Source organism: Rhinoderma darwinii, chromosome 3, assembly GCF_050947455.1.
Source record: "Rhinoderma darwinii isolate aRhiDar2 chromosome 3, aRhiDar2.hap1, whole genome shotgun sequence".
NCBI lineage: Eukaryota > Metazoa > Chordata > Amphibia > Anura > Rhinodermatidae > Rhinoderma > Rhinoderma darwinii.
The window spans coordinates 396,643,399-396,666,437 of record NC_134689.1 but is presented as its reverse complement, the minus strand read 5'-3'; the positions used below and the strand labels follow the sequence as shown (position 1 = coordinate 396,666,437).

The 23,039-nt window shown below is 46.2% G+C and overlaps 1 protein-coding gene and 1 long non-coding RNA gene across 5 annotated transcripts in view; one reads left to right on the top strand and one right to left on the bottom strand.

Moving 5' to 3' along the window:
- The window catches only part of SMARCA4 (SWI/SNF related BAF chromatin remodeling complex subunit ATPase 4), a 52,950-nt gene extending 31,982 nt beyond the window's left edge, over positions 1-20,968 (bottom strand). For 2 of the 3 annotated variants that reach the window (XM_075859009.1, XM_075859011.1), the window contains exons 1-12: positions 20,860-20,968; positions 7,238-7,477; positions 6,569-6,701; positions 5,933-6,328; positions 4,813-4,911; positions 3,907-4,165; positions 3,669-3,795; positions 3,402-3,575; positions 3,145-3,318; positions 2,717-2,884; positions 2,594-2,644; positions 285-415 (exon numbers count right to left, since the gene is read on the bottom strand). In XM_075859009.1, the coding sequence (XP_075715124.1) occupies positions 285-415; positions 2,594-2,644; positions 2,717-2,884; positions 3,145-3,318; positions 3,402-3,575; positions 3,669-3,795; positions 3,907-4,165; positions 4,813-4,911; positions 5,933-6,328; positions 6,569-6,701; positions 7,238-7,444 (1,919 nt within the window). In that variant the 5' untranslated portion in view covers positions 7,445-7,477; positions 20,860-20,968. Of the gene's footprint in view, positions 1-284; positions 416-2,593; positions 2,645-2,716; positions 2,885-3,144; positions 3,319-3,401; positions 3,576-3,668; positions 3,796-3,906; positions 4,166-4,812; positions 4,912-5,932; positions 6,329-6,568; positions 6,702-7,237; positions 7,478-20,684; positions 20,731-20,859 lie in introns of those variants that run through there. The other variant, XM_075859010.1, reaches the window with a different exon arrangement.
- Positions 1-23,039, top strand: part of LOC142750166 (uncharacterized) — a 189,881-nt gene that overhangs the window by 158,979 nt on the left and 7,863 nt on the right. The window contains exon 3 of one of the 2 annotated variants that reach the window (XR_012882577.1): positions 7,264-7,520. This is a non-coding gene — a long non-coding RNA (uncharacterized LOC142750166). Of the gene's footprint in view, positions 1-7,263; positions 8,515-23,039 lie in introns of those variants that run through there. The other variant, XR_012882576.1, reaches the window with a different exon arrangement.

The window sequence follows — 23,039 nt, the reverse complement described above, 5'->3', positions numbered from 1 at the left end:
ATTGAAATTAATGGGTGGCAGAATTTTGCCGCAAAATCTCCTCCGGGTGAACATACCCCAATAAAAAGAAGTAGTACTTTAGTGGCATCCACACAGAGTTTTGTTAGGAGGCCCTAGGACTTGTACGTATAGCCCGGGTTACGATTCCACGATCTTACAGACTGAATATACAGCCACCTGATTCCCAGCTTTCAATAATACTGAAAAATCGACTTAACGGATGAGCGATTTAGAAATATTGTCCTAATCTTTCCTTTACCGATCTACATAAAGAGTCAGCGTACCCAGGATTCATCTCCAGCCAGGTATCCAGCTGTCCTGCCTTTGGAGCATCTGTACCCGTCAAGATCTTCCCGCTCTCCACATGGATAACTTTGATTTGCAGGTCACTCATCTGACTCGTCTCATCCAAAGGCTGCAGAGGAAATGTAGTAATACCATGAATCTCCCATCAGTCAATAGGCAGGAGAAGTGTTATTATACACACATCTTCGCACACTTTTACATCAGTCTCATGCGTATCCGTATAGCAGCAATGGGCACCCCAGTACACCTGTATGGGCTGTTACTAAGGCTAGCTCCTTGTAAAGTTACGGGATTCTGGATTCAAAGGCTGACGGGCTTATGACCATGATATGGTTTAACCTCTTCCCACACGTTGATGTATTATTGCATTGTGGTGGGGGATGTAATGTTCGGAGCGGGCACACCCGCTGAGCCTGCAGCGGGTTACAGCTGTGTTTGATAGCTGGCACCCGGGACTAACAGCCAGGAACAGCGATCGCGCTGTTCCTGGCCGTTTGACCCCTTAGATGCTGCGATCAAGCACGATCGCAGCATCTAACACGTTACAAACAGGGGGGTGCCCTCCTCTGACAGCTCATCGCCCCCACAAAGCGATCGGGGGGGGGGCACTAGTGGTTGTCATAGCAGCCCAGGGGCCTGATAAAGGCCCCAAGGACTGCCTTTCTTCATCTCCTGCTAACCCGTGTCTCTGGCACGGCTTAACAGGAGCCTATAAAAATGACAATACACTGCAATACATTAGTATTACATTACTAGCGATCCCATGATTGCTGGTTCAAGTCCTCTAGGGGGACTGATGAAATGTGTTAAAAAAAAAAAAAAAAAGTTTAAATGAAGTTTTTAGTATTGTAAAAAGAAAGAAAAAAAATTGGTTCAAGTTAAAAAAAAAAAAAAGATTAAAAAAAAACAAACTTTTCCCATTTTTCCTGAGATAATGTAAAAAAAACAAAAAAAAACGATTGTTATTGCTGCGTCTGTAAAAGTCCAAACTATTACACTACAGCATTATTTTTTGCGCATGGCGAATGCTGTAAAAATAAAATATAAAACCGCTAGAATCGCTGTTTTTTGGTCACTTCACATCCCAAAGAAATTAATTAAAAAGTGATAAAAAAAAGCCTCATTAATCCCAAAACGGTACCAATAGAAAGAAGCTACAGCTCACCCCACAAAAAACAAGCCCTCATATGGCTATATGGACGAAAAAAATTAAAAAAAGTTACAGCTTTTGAAAGGTGGGGGAGAAAAAAAAAATGAAAAACGAAAATCCAAAAAGACGGCTGGGTCCTGATGGGGTTAAGGAATTGTTTGGGGGAGGGAGGTTCACGAGCTACTTTCTGGTACTAGGCCTAGAGTTGCAGAGGGTGCAGTAATGTGTTTAGGCTAAACCATTGAGCGTAATCTGCTGCTTTGGGGTACCAGCATTGAGGGGGTGCATAATATGTTTGGGCGACTAGTGGCAGGAGTGTAATGGGTTTTTTATAGGAGCAACTAACATTTCGAGGTGGGCTAATCCGTTGGAGGCTTTCGTCGGAGGAATGGGTCAGGAGTATTTCCCAACATATCCCACTGTACTTACGGCGTATGTGCCGAACGTAGAGTAAAAACTATGAACTTTTACCGTCCCATGTGCCCATTTCCCCTAAGGTTGGTTTATTTGGTATCTTAGATGGAGGAGATTTGACCACACTACATGCGCTGGACGGCGGAAGACGCGCCCTCGGTTGCTCAGTGGAGAGGTCTTGTAAATACCGTAATAACATATGACCGATTCGTGTATCAACATAGAGGGTGTCCGGATAAATTCTTTAAAATATGGGGTCCCTGGTTAGATCCTCCTGACTTTGGATGTAGAGGAATCTTAACTTTTGGTTCATGATGCAGGTCCCTAACCTGATTTGGTTATTGTTTTGCCTATTGCACACACTCCTCATACATTTGTGATATTTTAATGGCATAGACAACAGGTTTCATTGTTGTCTAAGAGTTGTTACTGAAAAAAAAATGATGTCAAAGTTTTGAATGTTGCGGATTACCCCTCCCCTTTCTGTATCCCCTGTGATGTAACTATTTATTTTCTTGATTAGACAAGATGTCTCACAGGACAAATGCATATAAAAGGTGTACTGGTTTGCCCTTCATCCTGTCTGCAACATTTTAAATAAAGCGAATTTAAAAAAAAAAAAAAGAAAAAAAAATCTATGAACAGAGCCGGATTAATTTTTTTTTTTGGGGGGGGATGTTTGTGTGCTGAACATCACATCCTGTAGAGGTCTCCTGTTCTTACCTCTCCATCTGGCCCAAGTGCAGCGGGTTGTCCTTCTGTGCTCTCCTGTACCTGGAACATACATTACATCGTTTAACGGATGATTCACGACACGTTTACGGCGCTCATATTTTACGGACTCACCTTTTTCTTTTTCCTCCTCTTCTTCTCCTTTAGTACCTGTGCCGCCTTGTGCTGCCTCACCAGCTCTGTCAGGTTGGCAACATACTCGTCGGTCTGCTGCAAGAGGTAAGCCAAGCGCTTGTCCTTCTTCTGGTCAATCAGCTTCCTGTAGCCCTCTTCATCTTCTGCCTGGAAGGAGGCGGGTGACACAAGTAGAAGAAATATTAGTATATTAGTGAGGATCTGGTCTTTATTAACCAACTGCTAACTTCAGCTTTTTGCTGAGAAAGCAATGTATACAACTCCTGTGACGTAGGCAAGAAAATGGAAGGGGCGAGGCATGGGGTAGAAGATCACAGCGGGTAATATCTACCCCAAACCTATGGAAAGCTGCAAACACCATGGAAAATTTCTGCCTTCATAGGAACGGCGGCTGCATCAGTACCTACCATGAGCCGGCGCATTCTCTCCTTCTCAATCCTCTCATTCTCCTTCTTCTGTTCTCGCTCCGTGTTGGCGTGATATGTGGCCACCGCCTTGGTCTGTTTCTGGATCTTCCCTGTGACAGAGCGGTGGAACTCCTTGAAGTCCTTGGCGTGCTGGAGAATGCTATTCAAATATTCCTGAAGAAATGAACAAGCCATGATAAGTCTTGTGCCGTCACGTGATGAGCCAATCTCCATTCAATACAGGAACTCCTCCTCACCTGGTGTTTCTGCCGTCTTTTGCGTTCCTGCTCGATCTTCTGCTGTTTCTCTAGTTTCTCGGTGATCCGGGCCTCGCGTAGAGATTGCCGTTTACTACGCTTGTAAGCCTTAGCGTTCAAAGCTGTTTCCAGGGCAGTGTCCCTCCTCATACAGACCACAACCTCTTGTCGGAGCTGGATAGAACAGCAAATCATGGATAATTTGGGATAGCTCTAGTAAAGACCAACACTACGAACGACTCCATAGGCCTCAGCTCAAGCACCCACCTGTCTCTGGAAGTTTAAGAGTCTCAGAGCTTTTAATTCTATTGTAGCTTTGGTCCTAAGGTCACCAGCTAAGGATCCTGGGAGATTTTCCAGTTCCTGGATCCGGTGTGCAATCCGGGCCTGAAGTCTAAAGAAAAAAAGTGAGATTTCTATACATTCGCCTCAGTCCTCTTCATATATGTTTCTTAAATGTGGAGTTCCCCTTTAAATAGGGATTTCTTGGCCGTAAAAGACGTACCGATATTCACGTTCTTGCAGCACTTCTACTGGATCCAAGCCCCTGGGTTTTTGGATAGGAGTAATACGGTTGGCTTTGGAGTGATAGTGGACCATAGGTGGGGGCTGGGCTGGCTGACCAGGTGATTGTGTCTGGGGTGGCATGACTGGAGAAGCTGCAGGCGGCACTGCAGGAGGTGCGGGTGAGGGGCGGCCAGTTGGCTGAGGAGGAATCAACTTCTGAGGTGCAGTGGCTGGAGCTGCGGCATTGGCCATAGGACCTGAAGGAAGACAAACGTCCCTGACAAAATTGTATACACAGAATGACAAAAGCGTGCTGGTCTGGATCACGCGTGTTTCCCCGAGGTAACGCACCAGTATTTGCCTGCAGTACCAACACGTTTTCTCTCTTTCCAGCGCAGCATTAGGCCTCCTGCACACTGCCATAGCTGCGTCTACTGTCCGTGATTACGGCACGGACGGGCCGCGGAGTGCTATCCGCAATCACGGACCATGCACACACACACACAAGATGTGCATTCATTTCAACGAGCCCGGACCGCAATTGCGGACCATATAATGACACATCCTATTTTATTTTTGCGGTCCGGACTCCGGACAATGCATGGACTGTGGAAACCACTGCCGTGTGCATTGGCCCATAGGTTAGCATGTGTTTTATATTATCCGTATTTGCGGATAGTATATGGCCGCAAAACTACGGACTGCATGACGCCTTACAGACAAGAATCTAACAAACATAAAGAGAACATAGGCACGTCTTTATCTTTGTGACACAACGTGCCGATACTTATGCATGTAACCGATATAGAGTCTAGTCATAGCAATTAATCTACATTTCTATTTGTTTCATACGAATCTTCAATTGTAATGGTTTATCTAGAGGCTAGATCATCACGAACATTACCTTCAGGCCAAGGTTTAGGGGGTGCACCTGGAGGATGTCCTAGCATTACGGGAGGAGCGCCTGAAGGTCCTGGAGGTGGCATGGCTGGTCCAGCTATTCCTACATTAGAAAGGAAACAATGTAATATAGGGATTAGTACAGGGTGTGTAGTGCTTATTTTAAACCTACTCTACTCATCAAAAAACCGGTATTGCAGGCAGGGTTGTGTAGTAAAGCAGGCGAATGAAGGCAGCAAATAGCACAAAGCAAAAACAGATGTGGAGTAGGTTAGAAAAATCCACTTTATGCCACTACATGCCATTAATCGCCCCCTTTTTAAGTGTTTAGTAGTCTAAATTGATGCTTCAGCTCAGCACTTTAAGGGTACGAACAGACAGCGTAAACACTGGATGTTGCGGGAAAACCCGAAGCGTATTACAGTAGCAGCACTGTGGGTGAGATTCCAGCACATCTCGTCCCCACACTGCGGAAAAATGCCGCCCTTAAAACCTGCCCATTAATCGACCTGCGGTGCGGTTACTTCAACCGCAGCATGTCAATTAATGCTGCGGACACGCTGCTCTTCTGTTGCGGGTTTATCCATTGAATTCAATTGTATGCTTAAACCCGTAACAAAGTGGTGTGTGTTGCGATATTTGCGGCGGAGTCACAGCGATGCGCCGCAAAAATAGCAAGTGAGAAAAAAAAACAATAAAAAGTTATACTTGCCCAGAGTTCCCTGCTTCTTCTCCAATCCGGCCTCCCTGGATGACGTTGCAGGCCATGTGACCGCTGCAGCCAATCAGAGGCTGCAGCGTCACATGGGACTGCAACGTCATCCAGAGAGGCCGGAGCGGACGTCAGAGGAGGGAGGGGGGTAAGTATGTGCGATCATTTATGCAGCGGAATGTACACCCGAAATAACGCACCAGTGATTTCAGACAGCATTCCCTGCGGTGTTCAGGGCAGATACGCAGCGCAGTTTAACGCAGTGTATCCGCCCTGAATACGCTGTGTGTTCCTGCCCGAATAGTGGTGTGGGTTCTGAAGGGGGGGGGGGGGGGAAGGGGATAAAAAACACAATCTTTGACAATCCTTTTGCCATGTTGAAAATTGGGCCATTATTCCGTTGCTTTCTCACCATGAGGTCTGTTGTAACTGGGTGGTGCTGGCCCAGAGGCAGGGACAGGTCCGGAAGCTGCAGGTGGAGGTAGGGTTGGCATCTGTGGCTGCATGCCTGGCAAAGGCCTCTTGCCTTGCACAGCCATTTGTAGTTGATCGGGTATTGCTTGCCCTCTGGACAGCATTTTATAAGCCATGATCTGCGCCCTTAACTGATGCAGCTGATTCTGATTAAATGGCGTTGGGCTGCGGCTGGTCTGCTGTGGCTGTTGCTGCGGCGGCGGCTGTTGCAGGGGGTCCGCATTCTCCATGTTTACCACTCCTGAACCAGACACCATTGGAGGTCCAGAGGGTGGGCCATTAGAGGGAACTGGGCTTGGTACATGTTCAGAGCTACCCAAGGGTGAGGGGTAACCTGTGAGGAGAGGAATAGAGACAATCATATACCATTCTCATAAGAAAGACAAAGTTGTGAAAAGTTATAGAAGCCGTAACCGAACAATCTGACCATAGTGTTTATCATTAACATGGAGCTGAACAAAGCCATACGAGACGGGTAGGACTGCCTGGGTATACAGTGTCTGCTCACATAAACGTAAGGTGCAGGCCAATACATGACACCTGACATGCTGGATTTCATCTGTAAAATACATACCTTGCGAGTGCTGGTCCATTGGACTTGGTGGTGGCCCCATTCCAGAATGGCCACCAGGCCGCATAGTCATTCCCTTCATCTGGCTATAACGTGGGTCTTCCGGCATAGGTTTCTCAAGCATTGACTCGATGGGCTGTAACAGAAAACAGAAAAGTTTAACACCAGGAGTAAATTGTTAGCAGATCACGTATGATCCGCCAGTAAGTTCTTGTGCCAACGAGATTGGGTCTAGTCTGAGGAAGACAGGGAAACCTTCTCACAGACCATGTAAAGTCTAACTATTAGTATTTCTCATCCTAAGTGGACAACCCGTCAGATTTTACAGACAAGCCCACTGTGCCTCTTCGCTGCTGATCGGCTTTCCTCTCAGAAACGTGCGGGCCCAATAGAAAGTCTATGAGCCCGTACACCGCTCGCTTGGCTTTTCAGAGTAAAAAGCCGATCAGAAACTAAAGTGGTGCAGAGCTCAACTGAGCACTTCTGCAGCTTCGTTTTAGCGATCAGTGCTAGGACCCCCAACGATCAAAACTACTGACATGTCACTAGTTTTTCAAAAATGTATTTACACTTTAAAAACAAACACCTTAAACCTATTTATGGTTTAAACACAGAGTAGGGAATGTTGTTTTATGATGTTTTATTGAAGAATGATGCCAAAAATATACTGACCTTATGCATCTGGTGCATGTTTTCAGGAGGATATCCACTGGGACCTTGAGGGGCAATTGGTGGCCCAGGGCTCGGTCCCATCATGCTGTGTGCTGATCCAGGAGATGGCCCAGGGCTAGGGCCCAACATAGCACCAGGAGAAGGGCCTGGCCCAGGTGACTGGACAGGCCTAGGAGTGCCACCCATTGGCGGATCTGGGGTGGACATTGCTTCGGTGAAGGAGGTTCACTCAATGCTTATCTGCGAGAGAGAGAGAAGTAGGCATTAGATCTCGGCTCGGAAGGTGAACATTGTTTTAATGTATTATTTCTTGTTAAAGGGATTGAACAGGATAAGAGATATTTGGCTGCTTTCTTCCAAAAACAGCACCACACCTGTCCATGGGTTGTGTCTGGTATTGCAGACCAGTTCCATTTAAGTGAATAGGGCTGAGCTACAAAACCTGGTAACAGATGTGGCTCTGTTTCCGGAAGAAAGCAGCCATGTTTCTCTAGTCCTGTGCAATCCACCCAACCCCTTGGTGAAAAGTGATGTAACTGGATATGATCTCACAGCCAAAAAGAGGGGAGTATGGAGCGTGCTCACAGGCTGCGCCCACTCTATACTCCGCGGACGTCAGCTCTATGTTACAGCCCACGATCCTCGGCAACGGCCTGGACCAGATAGAACACTGATCCTGCTTGCTTAACCACTTAGACGCTGTAGTCAATAGCAACCGCGGCATCTAAGCCGTTGGAAGAGACGCCCGCTCTTTCTGTCGTCGTCGTCCCCCCCACAGGCCCTCCCTGTCCCCCAGGGCTTAAGAGGCGGTAAATATTACAATACCTATCGTTTTTTTCTAGTACCTTCTTACTAAATGGAGAAAACAAAAATTTTCCCATTTCTCCCCAAAGTAATGTAAAAATTAAAAAGAATTGGTAATGCCACGCCAATAAGTCAAAACTATTATAATATGCCATTTACAAAAAAAACAAAAAACAGAATTACTTTTTTTTTTTGCCCCAACGCAAAAAAAAACAAGCCCTCACCTCGCTCCATCAACAGAATAAAAAATTTTCTTTTTAACAAGTACTTTTTTCGTTGTAAAAGTCCATTATATATAAATTTGATATCGCTGTAACCGTATTGACCCACAGAATAACGTTTACATGTACTTTTTACCACAAGATTAATGCCGTAAAAGCGAAACACAAAAGACAATGGAGGAATCCCTGTTTTTCCTATTCCACCCCAAAAAGAATTGTAACCAGTTTCGCAGTACATTATACGGTACAATAAATGGTGCAAAAACTACAGCTCGTCCTGCAAAAAACAAGTCATCATACATGGAAGGTGGGGAGGAAAAAACGAAAATGAAAATTCAGAAAAATTGCTGCATCCATTGACAAAAATAGCCAACACATGCAACAATTCGGAGTCATTTCTAATTGGGATTCGCCCAGCCCTGATAATGAGAAGTCTATAAACATGGAATAATGGTCCTGTCCGTAGAACATGCAGGGAACAAGCCCTGTATCCAGGCTACATACCAACCCCTGCTGTACAATGCCCGGCCAGTCGTACGGCAGAAGTGAAGCCGCATTCCCCCCTCCAATAAGCAATGCATAGGTTGTACCGCATTTACCACGGAGTGTGACTGCAGCAACCAATCAGAAGTCTGCTCTTATTTTTCAGAGGCCCTTTTGTAAACTGCAGAAGTAATCAGATTGGTTATTACATGCTCTATTGTTTTGATAAATCTCCCCCATTCTGCGACCAACGGGTAAAATATAGTCAACTGCGCTATTGTTTCCGTAAAAAAAACAAAAACTTTACAGAACGGAAACCATTTTGCAACGGAAGCGTTACCATTGAAATCAATGGTAATGCAAACGGAAGCTATGGTTTCCATTGATGGGTTCCTCTGACCGAAAGGTCTAGTGGAACCCATCATCTGAACCCTAACGCTGATGGACAGGCCCTTACTGCAGACGGGCCCTTACAGCAGACGGGCCCTTACAGCAGACGGGCCCTTACAGCAGACGGGCCCTTACTGCAGACGGGCCCTTACTGCAGACGGGCCCTTACTGCAGACGGGCCCTTACTGCAGACGGGCCCTTACTGCAGACGGGCCCTTACTGCAGACGGGCCCTTACTGCAGACGGGCCCTTACTGCAGACGGGCCCTTACTGCAGACGGGCCCTTACTGTTTTTTTTTAGGGCCTGGCAAGCTCTTACACAACAGAAAACAGCACATTCGCTCAACTTCAGCAGCCATAACTTGTAAATGAAATTCACGTGTACCCAGATACCACACACAGCCTATTATGACAGCACGTTACCTCATCTCTATACAGCACTGAGGTGTCGTGACTATACCCTGCTGAGAGGACCATGCCTACAGAGACTGGATGATTTAGTATGAAAGACAAGCTCTACGGCAGCCGCCAGGATGCCCTTAAAATCTGCACCGTCAGTATTCCTAGAGGAGCAGACAAGGAATAATTCAGATATAATTGACCTTTTTCCAAAGTACATAGACTACAGCTTCAAACCAAGCATATAAGTCTATGAAAGAAAATAGAAGGGCACTAGCGACATCACCCCTCTGATCGCCTGCTGTGGTAGCTTAACCCAGAAAAAGAAAAATAGATTATGCATACTAGTCATTACAGTCTTTTTTCATTAGCAAGTCTGACATGGATTTAGCAGAACGATATACAATATAGAGGTGGCTGACCTTCCAAAACGGAGCAGGATAAAGGGATCACATATTGTAAGTGACCTATAGAGGGCACCGCCTAACACCACCAACTTACTGTCCATACTGGGTCCCATTCCCAAAAATCAACATTTAGGCCCAAAAAAATTACTTAGCCCTGTAGTAAGAACTTTACGCTTTAAACTAGCGATCCGTCCTAGCAGACAATGCATTGTAGTTCCTGAAGGGTAGTGGTTATTGTCATAGTTTCCATGTTCAGTCTCAGGCTGGCCATGAACGCTAAAAACTTCAAACCATCGATCCTTTGCTCTCTTAAACAGGTTCTGCTCATTTTAAGGGGAGGTCTACAGCTCCTATGCAGAACTATGTTTCTCCTTGGTTACAAACAAACAAACCCTGTGTAGTCTGATCATACTGTCTTAAGACCCTTTTACATGGGCCCATGATCGTTCCCCATCATTGCCCTGTGTAAACAGGGAAAAGATCAGCCAATGAACAAGCAAACACACGATCCGTAATAAATATCGTTGTCAGCAGCACATCTCCCTACGTAAATAGAGAGACGCACTGCCGACATGATGTAAAGAATCGCTCGCCCCCATGCATAACCAATCATAGCTCTTGTGAACGGAGCAAACTATCAACGAACTGTCTCGTTGATCGGCTCTCGTTTTCACGGCCCATATTGGCAGGTGTAAATGGACACTTATCCCCTAGGGACAGATTAAAGGCAGTAGAACTGCAGGATCAGACTACACAGTTTATTTGTAGTCTGTAACCAAGGAGACACAGATCTGCAAAGGTTTTATGCAAGTTATAGAGCTGTTTTTTTAGTCACAGAATATTTCTGCAACAAAATCTGCCACGTGTGACTGCACTCTTAGACGCCAGCCGCAGATCTCTAGGAGCAATAAGTCATTTAGCTGCGGCATTAAATGAGAATACAACCTAACACTTAAAGTAGACATGTCCGACGGTTACTTTGCTGCTTGTCTGTGTGTTGGGACACAGCCCCACCAGTCGCTTGAACAAACGCCATTCCCCTTCAGTAGCGGCGTTCATGAGGCATTACCGCCATCTAGAAAAGCCATAGAGACTGTTTAGCGCACAAAATCTCTGCATCCACAACGCAGAGGTGACAAATTAATCGAGAATAAGGAAAATGATCAAGCAGCTCTTAGCTGGGGGCATAAAATGAAAATATAATTTAAAACGGAGCTGTCAGGTTACATGTAGACGCCCACGCCACGGCCCGTCACTGACTAAATACAGAAGAACATTTCATAGATGCTTGCTGTTATCCGTCCTCCGACAGGAACGCTAGAATGGATGGCACGGAGGGAGGGCGCTTCCTGGCAGCTCGTCTTAAATGCCACTGGGAGATTTAATTAAAGCAAAGAATCTGATTAATGCCGTGCTTCGGTTGTAGCGGGAAATTACTTGCACTTTGATGTCTTGCGTGTGTTAATTACAAGGCCAGGCCTGCTACTTCCAGGTACGGCACAATATAAATTAAATTAGGATGGAGGAGTGAGATAAAAACACAATCTGCACTTCTCAAGGAGAGCGCAGGAGGCGTTCCGAGAGCAAGAGGCTTGAGCACAAGGTAGAAAAAAAAAAAAAAAGTATAAAAAAGGAGCTTCAAAAGCAAGATGCATTAATTATTGATGGATTTTTTTTTTTATCCGTGCCCGGGCAGACACAGTGGAGAGAGGCAGCTCTGCAAACAGAGAGCCGAGACGTTTCTTCATGCACACGAACGTAAAAACGCCCGTAATTACGGCACGTTTTTACGGGCCCATGGACTTCTATTGGCCACGGGTACCTCCCCGTTTGCTTACGGGAAGGTGCCCGTGCCGCTGAAAAATATAGAACATATCCTATTTCAGGCCGTAATTACGGCACGTGCAGGCCCATAGAAGTCTATGGGGCTCCCATAATTACGGGTGACAACGTGTGTGCACCTGTAATTACGGGAGCGTTGCTAGGCGAGGTCAGTAAATAGTCACTGTCCAGGGTGCTGAAAGAGTTAAACGATCGGCAGTAACTGTTTCAGCACCCTGGACAGTGACTTCCGATCACAATATAGATAAAGCTGTAAAAAACACGTTCATACTTACCCAGAACTCCCTGCTTCTTCCTCCAGTCCGGCCTCCTGGGATGACGTTTCAGCCCATGTGACCGCTGCAGCCAATCAAAGGGCTGCAGCGGTCACATGGACTGCCGCGTCACCCAGGGAGGTCCGACTGGATGTCAAGAGAGGGACGCGTCACCAAGACAACGGCTGGGTAAGTATGAATTTCTTTTACTTTTTCTGCGGAAAGGGCTGTCCCTTCTCTCTATCCTGCACTGATAGAGAGAAGGGGCTGCCGATTAGTGCAGTGTAATTTTGCAGCAAAAACGTGCCCGTAAATACGGGTGACACCGGACCCATATTTACGGGAGGAGAAAAATACGTTCATGTGCATGAGGCCTAACATCCCCATCACTCAGAGTACTAGACGCTCCCTGGCCCCAGGCTCCCACCTCAGGACCTAGACCGAATATAACTACCATTCCAATTATCGCCTCAAGCCGCAGCACCAGTAACAATACAGGATTACATAGAACCTAAATGACATCTATGAACCAGCTCTATGCCTCATGTACCACATGTTAACATGGGAAGACGGACGGCAGGCTGAAATATTCAGACCATAAACATGCTGACCGAATGACAACACCAAGACGAGAAGTCGGCCAATTGCACGCAAAATCACTGGACCTTTGCAAAATTTCTTTGCTATTTACATGGGCTTCCTGCAGGCAAATGTCTCAATGACTGTGAGATCTCTGACCAGACGTGTGCAGTGTTATGGAGGGTGGAGGGCAGAATGCAAGAAAACAATTGACCCCCTGGCACTTACGGATAAACCAGTTAAGATTCCTCTATCTGCAATAAGACCTATATGAGCAGTATCATAAAAAAGGACCATAATTCAGAGGCTGTAATACTAGGATCTCTCACTGAAAAATAGACACGAGTACTGGAGCAACCACCGAGAAGAGAGACTGCAACCCCAAGTAAACCTCAATACGAGCCGTCCACGAGAGTAATGGCTACAGCAGCCCTGTCCATGAAAATGGCCACATAACAGCAGGGTGGAAAAAGAAGAATGAAGACCGTTTTCCAAGAGGACAATGAAGCTATTGTCTCAAATTCAAATGTGTTCAGTCCCCTCCATTATTCATCATTTTTTCCCTTTGATGCCATCTGTGCCTGCGTAAATCGGGGCAGGCAATACCAAAGATCTACATTGCTGGTATGTATGTATAGTGGAATCACACTTTACAAGACTCACCAACTTGACTTTAAATGGAGATGACAAATCTTCATGTTCTACTAATGTCTTGCATGGATGAAGCGCGCCTGGAAATATCGGCAGTGACCAGTGAAGACAACATAACAATGTTGCTGGGATGCCAGGAGGTCCCACCAGAAGTCTATTTTTGGGTGAAGAGGATTGGCCATGCTGAAATCCTTCTTATGTGGTCTTCAGGGCATGATGGGCTCTGAAGTGGTCACCTCGTCCCTCCGTGGCAACATGTAATGTCTATAGCCGTCTTACCGCCTGCCTACTACCACAGCAACAAACACCACAAAGCCATGAGGAACGCAACAAGTTTCCTTTAAGGACATTGGATTTTGGGAGACCTTCTAGATTGGTTGAATCAGGGGTGGAAAAGTACACCCTTCTTAAGATAGTGGTCAGCCAAACCCTCATTTGGCTGACCGCTGTTCCTTACAATGCAACTATAAAAATGCATGCTCAACTAAACGTGTGCTTTATCAGTGGGGGGGGTGGGGGGGACACACCTGGCAGCGGCTTATCTTCCACGGAAACAAAGAATTGGCAATTTTGAAATCGAAGGTGCCTGAACCTTCATCCCACCCAGACATCTGCGGTCAGTCTACTCAGAAATCTCCATAAACATTAGAGAATTGGGTGATGCCACCCAGATCAGCGGGTTTGGCCAGAATTTATTTAATACTTATGGGGACCTTAAGCGTCAATTTGATTTGTAGTCAGGCCATAAAAACTTTCATAGACATCAACCCAATATATTAGGTGCCAACTGCAAAGGCCCAGGCACGTTGGCATCCTGGTTTTGGATAGAGCTCAGAGTTACTATTCTCCAGTTCTATTTCTCTCAATGCATAATCACTACAGAAAAACACTTTAGACAGAACTATTGCCCCCACATTGCTCTCTCAGGCACTACAGACCGTCTGGAAACTCATCCTTTCCTAATCGGGTCATTCTTCACCATTCAGGGCTGGGTTCTAATAGAAAAATTTCAGCCAACTACCCCACTTGCCATAAGATCACCTTCAACATTACACTTAAACGGAGACTACACACAATGTTACAGGCCGATAACTCCTGGTTGCCTTGGTGGGCATTTATGAGAAGCAATGTAAAAGCCCTGGGTCCCCAAAAAAAGTTTGGACGAATCACCATAAACAAAGGCATGAGGTCAATCAAACCAGTTATAGTTGGGGCGTCACCTTGAAATAAAGTCAACCTAACCCGTCTCATCCACAATAGTCTTCTGGGCACATGTGCGGAGAAACCACAACCAAATCACTGAATGGTCACGTAAGGTTTTAGGTGTGTAATTGGATTTATTCATTGGGCCTAGGGTTAATTCAGAGAGTAAGCAGAGGTCAGTATGGGCACAAGGAAGAATGCTTCATTCAGATAAGACACACAGACTAAAGGTCCAGATTGCCACCAGCCCGCCTACAGAAGTCAACCTAATACACACCGCTGGGATCCATCTACCACCATCTACCAACTATGATTTCCAGCATGCATGTGTATGGAGGGGTCTGGGGGCATAGCTGGTCAATTAAGGAGAAGGGTCATCATGTAAATTCACTTTAATGTTACCTATACACATTTCATTATGGTTGGTTGATCATGCTAATTTCAGATCTGCAGACAACCTAATGTGTATGGGAGCTTCCCGACTGTCCCTCCCATAGCAGAGGTCAGGGTAACCAGATCAGGCACGCTGGATTTCAACAAGCCCGATCCTTTTCTTCTGCCAGGAGAGATGCCCCGGACAAGTGGTTCACGCCGCAGCTTCTCCCCATTGCAATAAACACACACTGGGCAGGACTGATCGTTCATGGAGAGGTGCTATATATGTATGGCTAAAGCTTTGCAGATGCAGTGTCTGATAAGATATTGGGAGTGATGACCAATTTCTCATTTTTGGTAATGCCACAATCTAAAAAAAAAAAAAACTAAAAAAAAAACACAAAACAAAAAACAGAAATGGATGTTTTTTAAAGCATGATCAGAATCATTATTCACCAAGGAGAACGCCGTTCCACTCACTGCATACGAAGGGGGTGATTAAAGGGGAACGTCCACATATTAGAAGACTCGTTTATCTTTTGGTGGAAAGATGTTTTGCCACTGGACTGGACTTGGGGATATATATGGTTTTATTTTGAGGCCTATCACGGTCAAATGCAAATCATTGGAAGACCTCAAAATAAAACCATATATGCCCAAGTCCAGTCCAGTGGCAAAACATCTTTCCACCAAAAGATAAACGAGTTAACTGGTCAGTAGACTTGTCACAGCAGTCACTAAAGTAGTCTTTGCCCACTGATTCAACCACATTTTTGCCATCAGGACAAGGGTTAGTCAAGAAGCAAAGATAGAGATCCTGGCATCTGTCCAGTCCTGGTCTATGGCACACAAAAACAATGCACACACATAACTGACCTCCTAAAAAGGGCAACATCCGGAGGTGTGACCACATTACCAAAATATCCTGCGCCTGGTGTCCGGCTGCAGAAAGAAGAACAATTCTGCAATATGGAGGCGGCTTGTGGGACCTCCTGTATAAACTATGAACAAACTCCTAAAGAGCAATCTCAGTATCACAACTTGAAGAGAACACATAAGGCCCTGTTCACACAGAGTTTTTTAGCAGGCGGAAAAATCTGCCTCAAAAGTCCTTCAGGAATTTTGACCTGCCTGCACGCTGTTTGCCACGTCTTTTGGCTGCGGCCATGGAGCGCCGCGGCCAAAAAAAACACTGTGAAAAACGCTTTTTCTGCCTCCCATTGATGTCAATGGGAGGTCAGAGACGGAAACGGCCGAAGATAGGGTATGTCGCTTTTTATTCCCCGTGAGCAGTCTTTACCACTGGCGTGGAAAAAAAACACCTCCGCCTCACTTCGGGCGGTTTTTGCCACGGTTTCCCACGCGGTTACTGTGTCAAAAACAGCGCCAAAATACTCCATGTGAACAGGGCCTTATAGTGAAGGATTTTTTTTTCCAGGATGGACAGACTCCATGTACCCATCCATATAGATCTGTATATAAAGAAGACAAGATCAGCGCTCAGAAGACAAAAGCGAACATTAACCCGCAAGCCAGTATTTTACATACGTTCTACAACTACACAGAAGCACATCTGTCTATAGGACATGGCATGAGGGAAAAAGAGCAAGACCAAACGATAGCGCCACACATCCATGCACATCACAGGTATCATACAGAGAATTACCACAATGACCCATTAACCACTACATGTCCATGAATGCCCACAGCCAGTCATTGCCCGACAATCTGTCCACTGCTCACTTAGCGACATTCTACAGGATCCAGATACCCTACTACATGCCCACCGAAAACAATGCCCATCAATACACCGAAGCGTAATACAACACAATGCCCATCAATACACCACCGCTAGATACAATGCCCATCGATACTCCACAGCGAGTAACACCACAATGCCCATCAATACTCCACACAGTAGCATAATGCCCATGAATACACCACTGCAAGGTACAACAGAATGCCCATCAATACACCGAAGCGCAATACAACACAATGCCCAACATTACGCCACCGCGAAATACAATTCAATGCCCATCAATACTCCACACAGTAGCATAATACCCATGAATACACCACCGCAAGGTACAACAGAATGCCCATCAATACCCCGAAGCGTAATACAACACAATGTCCATCAATACGCCATCGCGAGATACGACACAATGCCCATCAATACACCACCGCAAGATACAACACAATGCCCATCAATACACCATTGCGAGATACGACACAATGCCCATCAATACACCATTGCGAGATACGACACAATGCCCATCAATACACTGAAGCATAATACAACACAATGTCAATCAATACGCCATCGCGAGATACGACACAATGCCTATCAATACACTGAAGTATAATACAACACAATGCCCATCAATGCACCACCGTGAGAAACACAATGCCCATAAATAGACCATCGCGAGATACGACACAATGCCCATCAATACACCACCGCGAGATACGACACAATGCCCATCAATACACCACCGCGAGATACGACAATGCCCATCAATACACCGAAGCATAATACAACACAATGCCCATCAATACACCACCGCGAGATACAACTCCAATGCCCATCAATACACCACCGCGAGATACGACAATGCCCATCAATACACCGAAGCATAATACAACACAATGCCCATCAATACACCAGCGCGAGATACAACTCCAATGCCCATCAATACACCACCGCGAGATACGACACAATGCCCATCAATACACCGAAGCGTAATACAACACAATGACCATTAATACACCACCGCGAGATACAATGCCCACCGATACTCCACAGCGAGTAACACCACAATGCCCATCAATACTCCACACAGTAGCATAATGCTCATGAATACACCACCGCAAGGTACAACAGAATGCCCATCAATACCCCGAAGCGTAATACAACACAATGTCCATCAATACGCCATCGCGAGATACGACACAATGCCCATCAATACACCACCGTGAGATACGACACAATGCCCATCAATACACTGAAGCATAATACAACACAATGCCCATCAATACCCCGAAGCGTAATACAACACAATGTCCATCAATACGCCATCGCGAGATATGACACAATGCCCATCAATACACCACCGTGAGATACGACACAATGCCCATCAATACACTGAAGCATAATACAACACAATGCCCATCAATACCCCGAAGCGTAATACAACACAATGTCAATCAATACGCCATCGCGAGATACAACTCAATGCCCATCAATACACCACCGCAAGATACAACACAATGCCCATCAATACACCATTGCGAGATACGACACAATGCCCATCAATACACCATTGCGAGATACGACACAATGCCCATCAATACACTGAAGCATAATACAACACAATGCCCATCAATACCCCGAAGCGTAATACAACACAATGTCAATCAATACGCCATCGCGAGATACGACACAATGCCCATCAATACACCGAAGCATAATACAACACAATGCCCATCAATGCACCACCGTGAGAAACACAATGCCCATAAATAGACCATCGCGAGATACGACACAATGCCCATCAATACACCACCGCGAGATACGACACAATGCCCATCAATACACCACCGCGAGATACGACAATGCCCATCAATACACCGAAGCATAATACAACACAATGCCCATCAATACACCACCGCGAGATACAACACAATGCCCATCAATACACCAGCGCGAGATACAACTCCAATGCCCATCAATACACCACCGCGAGATACGACACAATGCCCATCAATACACCGAAGCGTAATACAACACAATGACCATTAATACACCACCGCGAGATACAATGCCCACCGATACTCCACAGCGAGTAACACCACAATGCCCATCAATACTCCACACAGTAGCATAATGCTCATGAATACACCACCGCAAGGTACAACAGAATGCCCATCAATACCCCGAAGCGTAATACAACACAATGTCCATCAATACACCACCGCGAGATACAACACAATGCCCATCAATACACCACCACGAGATGCAACACAATGCCCATCAATACACCATTGCGAGATACGACACAATGCCCATCAATACACCGAAGAATAATACAACACGATGCCCATCAATAGACCACCGCGAGATACAACACAATGCCCATCAATACACCGAAACGTCATACAACACAATGCCCATCAATACGCCACCGCAAAATACAACTCAATGCCCATCAATACCCCGAAGCGTAATACAACACAATGTCCAGCAATATGCCACCGCGAGATACAACACAATGCCCATCAATACACCACCGCGAGATACAACACAATGCCCATCAATACACCATTGCGAGATACGACACAATGCCCATCAATACACCACCGCGAGATACGACAATGCCCATCAATACACCACAGTAAGTAGCGACACAATCCCCATAAATACACCATACAAACTTACCAGTCAGTGCGAACAACTTGACAAACATATCACCGATTCAGGGATGGATAAATTACCGTAGACTTTAGATGCCAGCTAAACTCCTTGAGCCAGACCATCATAACTTCCCATTGGTCACACCCATCATCATATCTGGGTTTGGCCACCTGGGAGCTGTCCAGTCCTGCATTAGCTTAAACCATCTTGTGCCTACTACATTAAAAACCCTACCAACCCGGTCTCACGACCATATGTCCAGCTATAACAGCCAATTCTGACCGCCCTGTACCCAGATGCCATCCTTACACTTATTATAGAGCAGGTCATGAGCCGAGCTGCGGCCACAACAAGCGGCACAGTCACAAGCCTGTGCCCAGCAAATGCTAATCACCCCAGACCCTACAGCACGTTACAGAATCCAACCATTGTACACCAAGCCGCACAGACTTGTCTCATTCATGTCCTCGTTACATCCTAGAGCAAAGAATCACACTGCCCTAGTACCACCGCACTGACTCGTGCGCCCAGGAGTATGCCACCTCTATACCCCTAGTGTCCAGATCCTAGTCCAGAGCTCCCTAAAAAGACAACGTGCCCGTCACCATACTCCTCCTATAACCTACCGATACCAGTCTTGTGCCTACCCCAGACCACACTTTTTTAACCATTGCCAACCAACGGGATCTCAGTCTGTGCCCACAAAAAGCACATTTTTAGCCATGACCTGATGCCCATCCCAGACTTACACATTACTAGATTACTCTAAACAGGACGGGCTCTTCCTGCCCCGAGACCCGAGGATAGCAGATAAACTTATGCCATGCGAACTCGAGTCACATGATTTTTTGCATCTCGGCGTATCCGCAACATGGTGGTCTACAAAAGCTTCATCGATGCGGTTTCGTTGGGGTCGCAGCAGTCTTCGTGGCAAACCTAATTGAGTAACCATTGGCGCTTAGCGTGGCAAAGCCCCCGACTCAATGTGACCGTGAGAAAAGATTTGCCTGGTCAGGGAAGGGCTACAAGGCTACTCACGATGCCCACGCAACTTGAATCCCCCTACCAAACTTAACCGCAACCAAAAATCTGACGTCAACGACAACATTCGGCGGTTTGGGCAAAATCAACGTAAGTCTATGGGACGTACAACTCCCCATCTAACCCCAGACTGACGGAAAAATACAAAAAAAGTCAGAGAACGGGCACTAATGACTGAGACAGGGGGGGGGGGGGTATATAGGGTAATAAGTGGAATTATGTGATTCAAGATGCTGTGAGGCATCACCTGGCACAAGTCCCCATACAGCCCCAGCCTCAGGGTTGCCCCATTACCAGGCTGTGTAAACGTCCCGGGAGCTCCCCAGCCCCGCACACACCACCAGCGCTCGTACCCCTCAATCCTCTCCCCCAGCACCCCAATACCTGGAGCTCCTCGCTGCTATCAGGCCCCTTTGTCCCTGCTGCGCCTCCCACTACCCGCCCACTTCATTCAATGACTGCCCAGTCCGCGCCACTCCTCCTCCTCCCCCTCTGTGTCCGGGCACAGGACGGGCTCCCTCTGGCGGCAGAGCTCTCCCCGCCACCGTCCGCTCCTCACCTCTCCTTCTCCACACCTCCGGCCGCCACCGCTCTCCGGGGCTCAGCCAACCGCAGCCCCTTTCCCGCCGGCAACACTGCTCAACTAAGCCGCTCTCCCCTCCCCCTCTGCATTAAATACCCTGAACACTGCATGGACGTCGTGACGTCATTACGTCGCTCCTACTTTGTCCTATGGAAAAAGAGTGAGTTTCGAGTTCCATTGATTGCCATGGGGACAGCTGTGGGAGAAGGAGCGGCCATCTTTAAAAAGGGCAGATGCCACATAACTAAATCTGCTAATGATTCTTGGCTTTTATGTGGATCTTTATTGAGGAATTAATTATGTTTATTGTTCATTAAAAATTAAGCTTGGTATATTTGGAATGGTAGCTATTTGTCGCTTGGAGTCACGTGATACGACTTTCCAGTCTTTACATTGATGTCTATATAGGCCCCCTTCGCATATATCCGGCCCTCCTACCATGATTCCCTCCAGCATAGTACAAAAATGAATGCAGACCCAATTTGTCCTAAACGTCACCTTTATCCCATTGCCGCCAATTGTAAAAGCAGCTGGCACGACCGCGACCACCTATTGTCTTTGTCCTCACTCTATCCCATCTTTACATATACGATCTAATTTTGTCAATGACTTAAAGGGAACCTGTCGCCAGCATTTCACCTATTAAACCAGCAATATCTGGTGGTAGTCCGTGAAAAATCATTTTTATGTAACCTATAATTATCTGTATTATATGTAGCTCTGTACCTTTAGTATTCCGTTTTTTAGTGTTCCCGCTCCTTATGCTAATGAGCATAAAAGAGTCATATCTTCATTCCTCAATCTTTCCGAGTTAACCCCGCCTCCTTACTTTTGATCACCTCCCCCCAGGACACGTGAAATCCTGCGCTTGCGCATCGATGTCCTGTTCCGGAGCGTGCGCACAGCGGGAAACCATAGCGCCGCATGCGCAGTAACTAGATCTGAGGCCCGGACGAAGCAGGGAAGGGCGTCAGACCATACATGACGGGCGCATGCGCGATATCTCAAATGAGATTTCAACATTCATGGCGGGCCAGTATTCGGTGGTGGGCGGGCATAAGAGGAATGAACAAGACTGACGGACATAGAAAATGTTTTATATGGAATGACCATTTCACCACATCTGACGCCAACACAGCAAGTGTCCAAATACGGGGAAATGCTGTTACCAGGGACCATTGTAAAATATTCTTATCTACATTGTGACAAAATGAAGTTAATTTTTCCCATTTCTTTCATTATTTGTACTTTTTCACGTTTATTGCTCTCCCTATGAGTGCCATATGAATAAAGGTTATAATTATTTATCATTTTCAGTATGTGTTTGTCACTACTGTGTCTCTTGAGGACTTTTTACTGCTTCTCATCACATCCTTTGTTTATAGAAGAATTGACCAGCTGGCCTAACTAAGATGGCGCCGACAGCCTCACACGCCGGTCACGTGATGCTGAGAGACGGGCTGGCGACCGGCGAGTGCGAAAAGGGGCGTGGTTTTCTCCATTCATTCGCCGGCCACCAATCATTTGCTGAATGCGGCGACTGAATCTCGGCGAGGCTTGAACCGCAGTGGGAGAGAATGACGCGTGCGCAGTAAGTGCTCCACTGCGGCGGATAGGGATCATGTGACTGATCTCATAAAGCTTTGGGGGTAGTTTTGAGGATTTGACATAGTGGAGTGTGCTGTGATGTCCCGGCTGCAACTGTGACCCAGTTTCCATGATTTACACCCCACTGCTGAGCCCAATTCCTGCCATATGAATGGAATGCAAGAAAGTTATGTCTTAAGATGCCAAGGGCTGGGCTTTCTTCATATTCATCATACCCATTGGCCGACAACAGTGCTACTTTATAAAAATCCAGTGATGTCATCAGCAGCCATAAAGAAATAAAACATTACAATAAAAATAATCGCCAATAATTTCTTTATCTCAAATCTCGGTCCTGACGCAGGAATTTGCAAAATCAAAGCATCTGTGAAATTGAGTAGATGGTTAAAAGAGCTTTGTTCCCCCTGGTTGCTTTGTGGGGAAGGGGAAATTACTACCCTCCTGAGCACCACAACATGGCGTCCGCACCAGTTGTCATATTATTCATGTTATCAAGACCCTGACCTAAAATAGCATGGAGACCCCCTTTTGCTAGAATGAATGGGCAC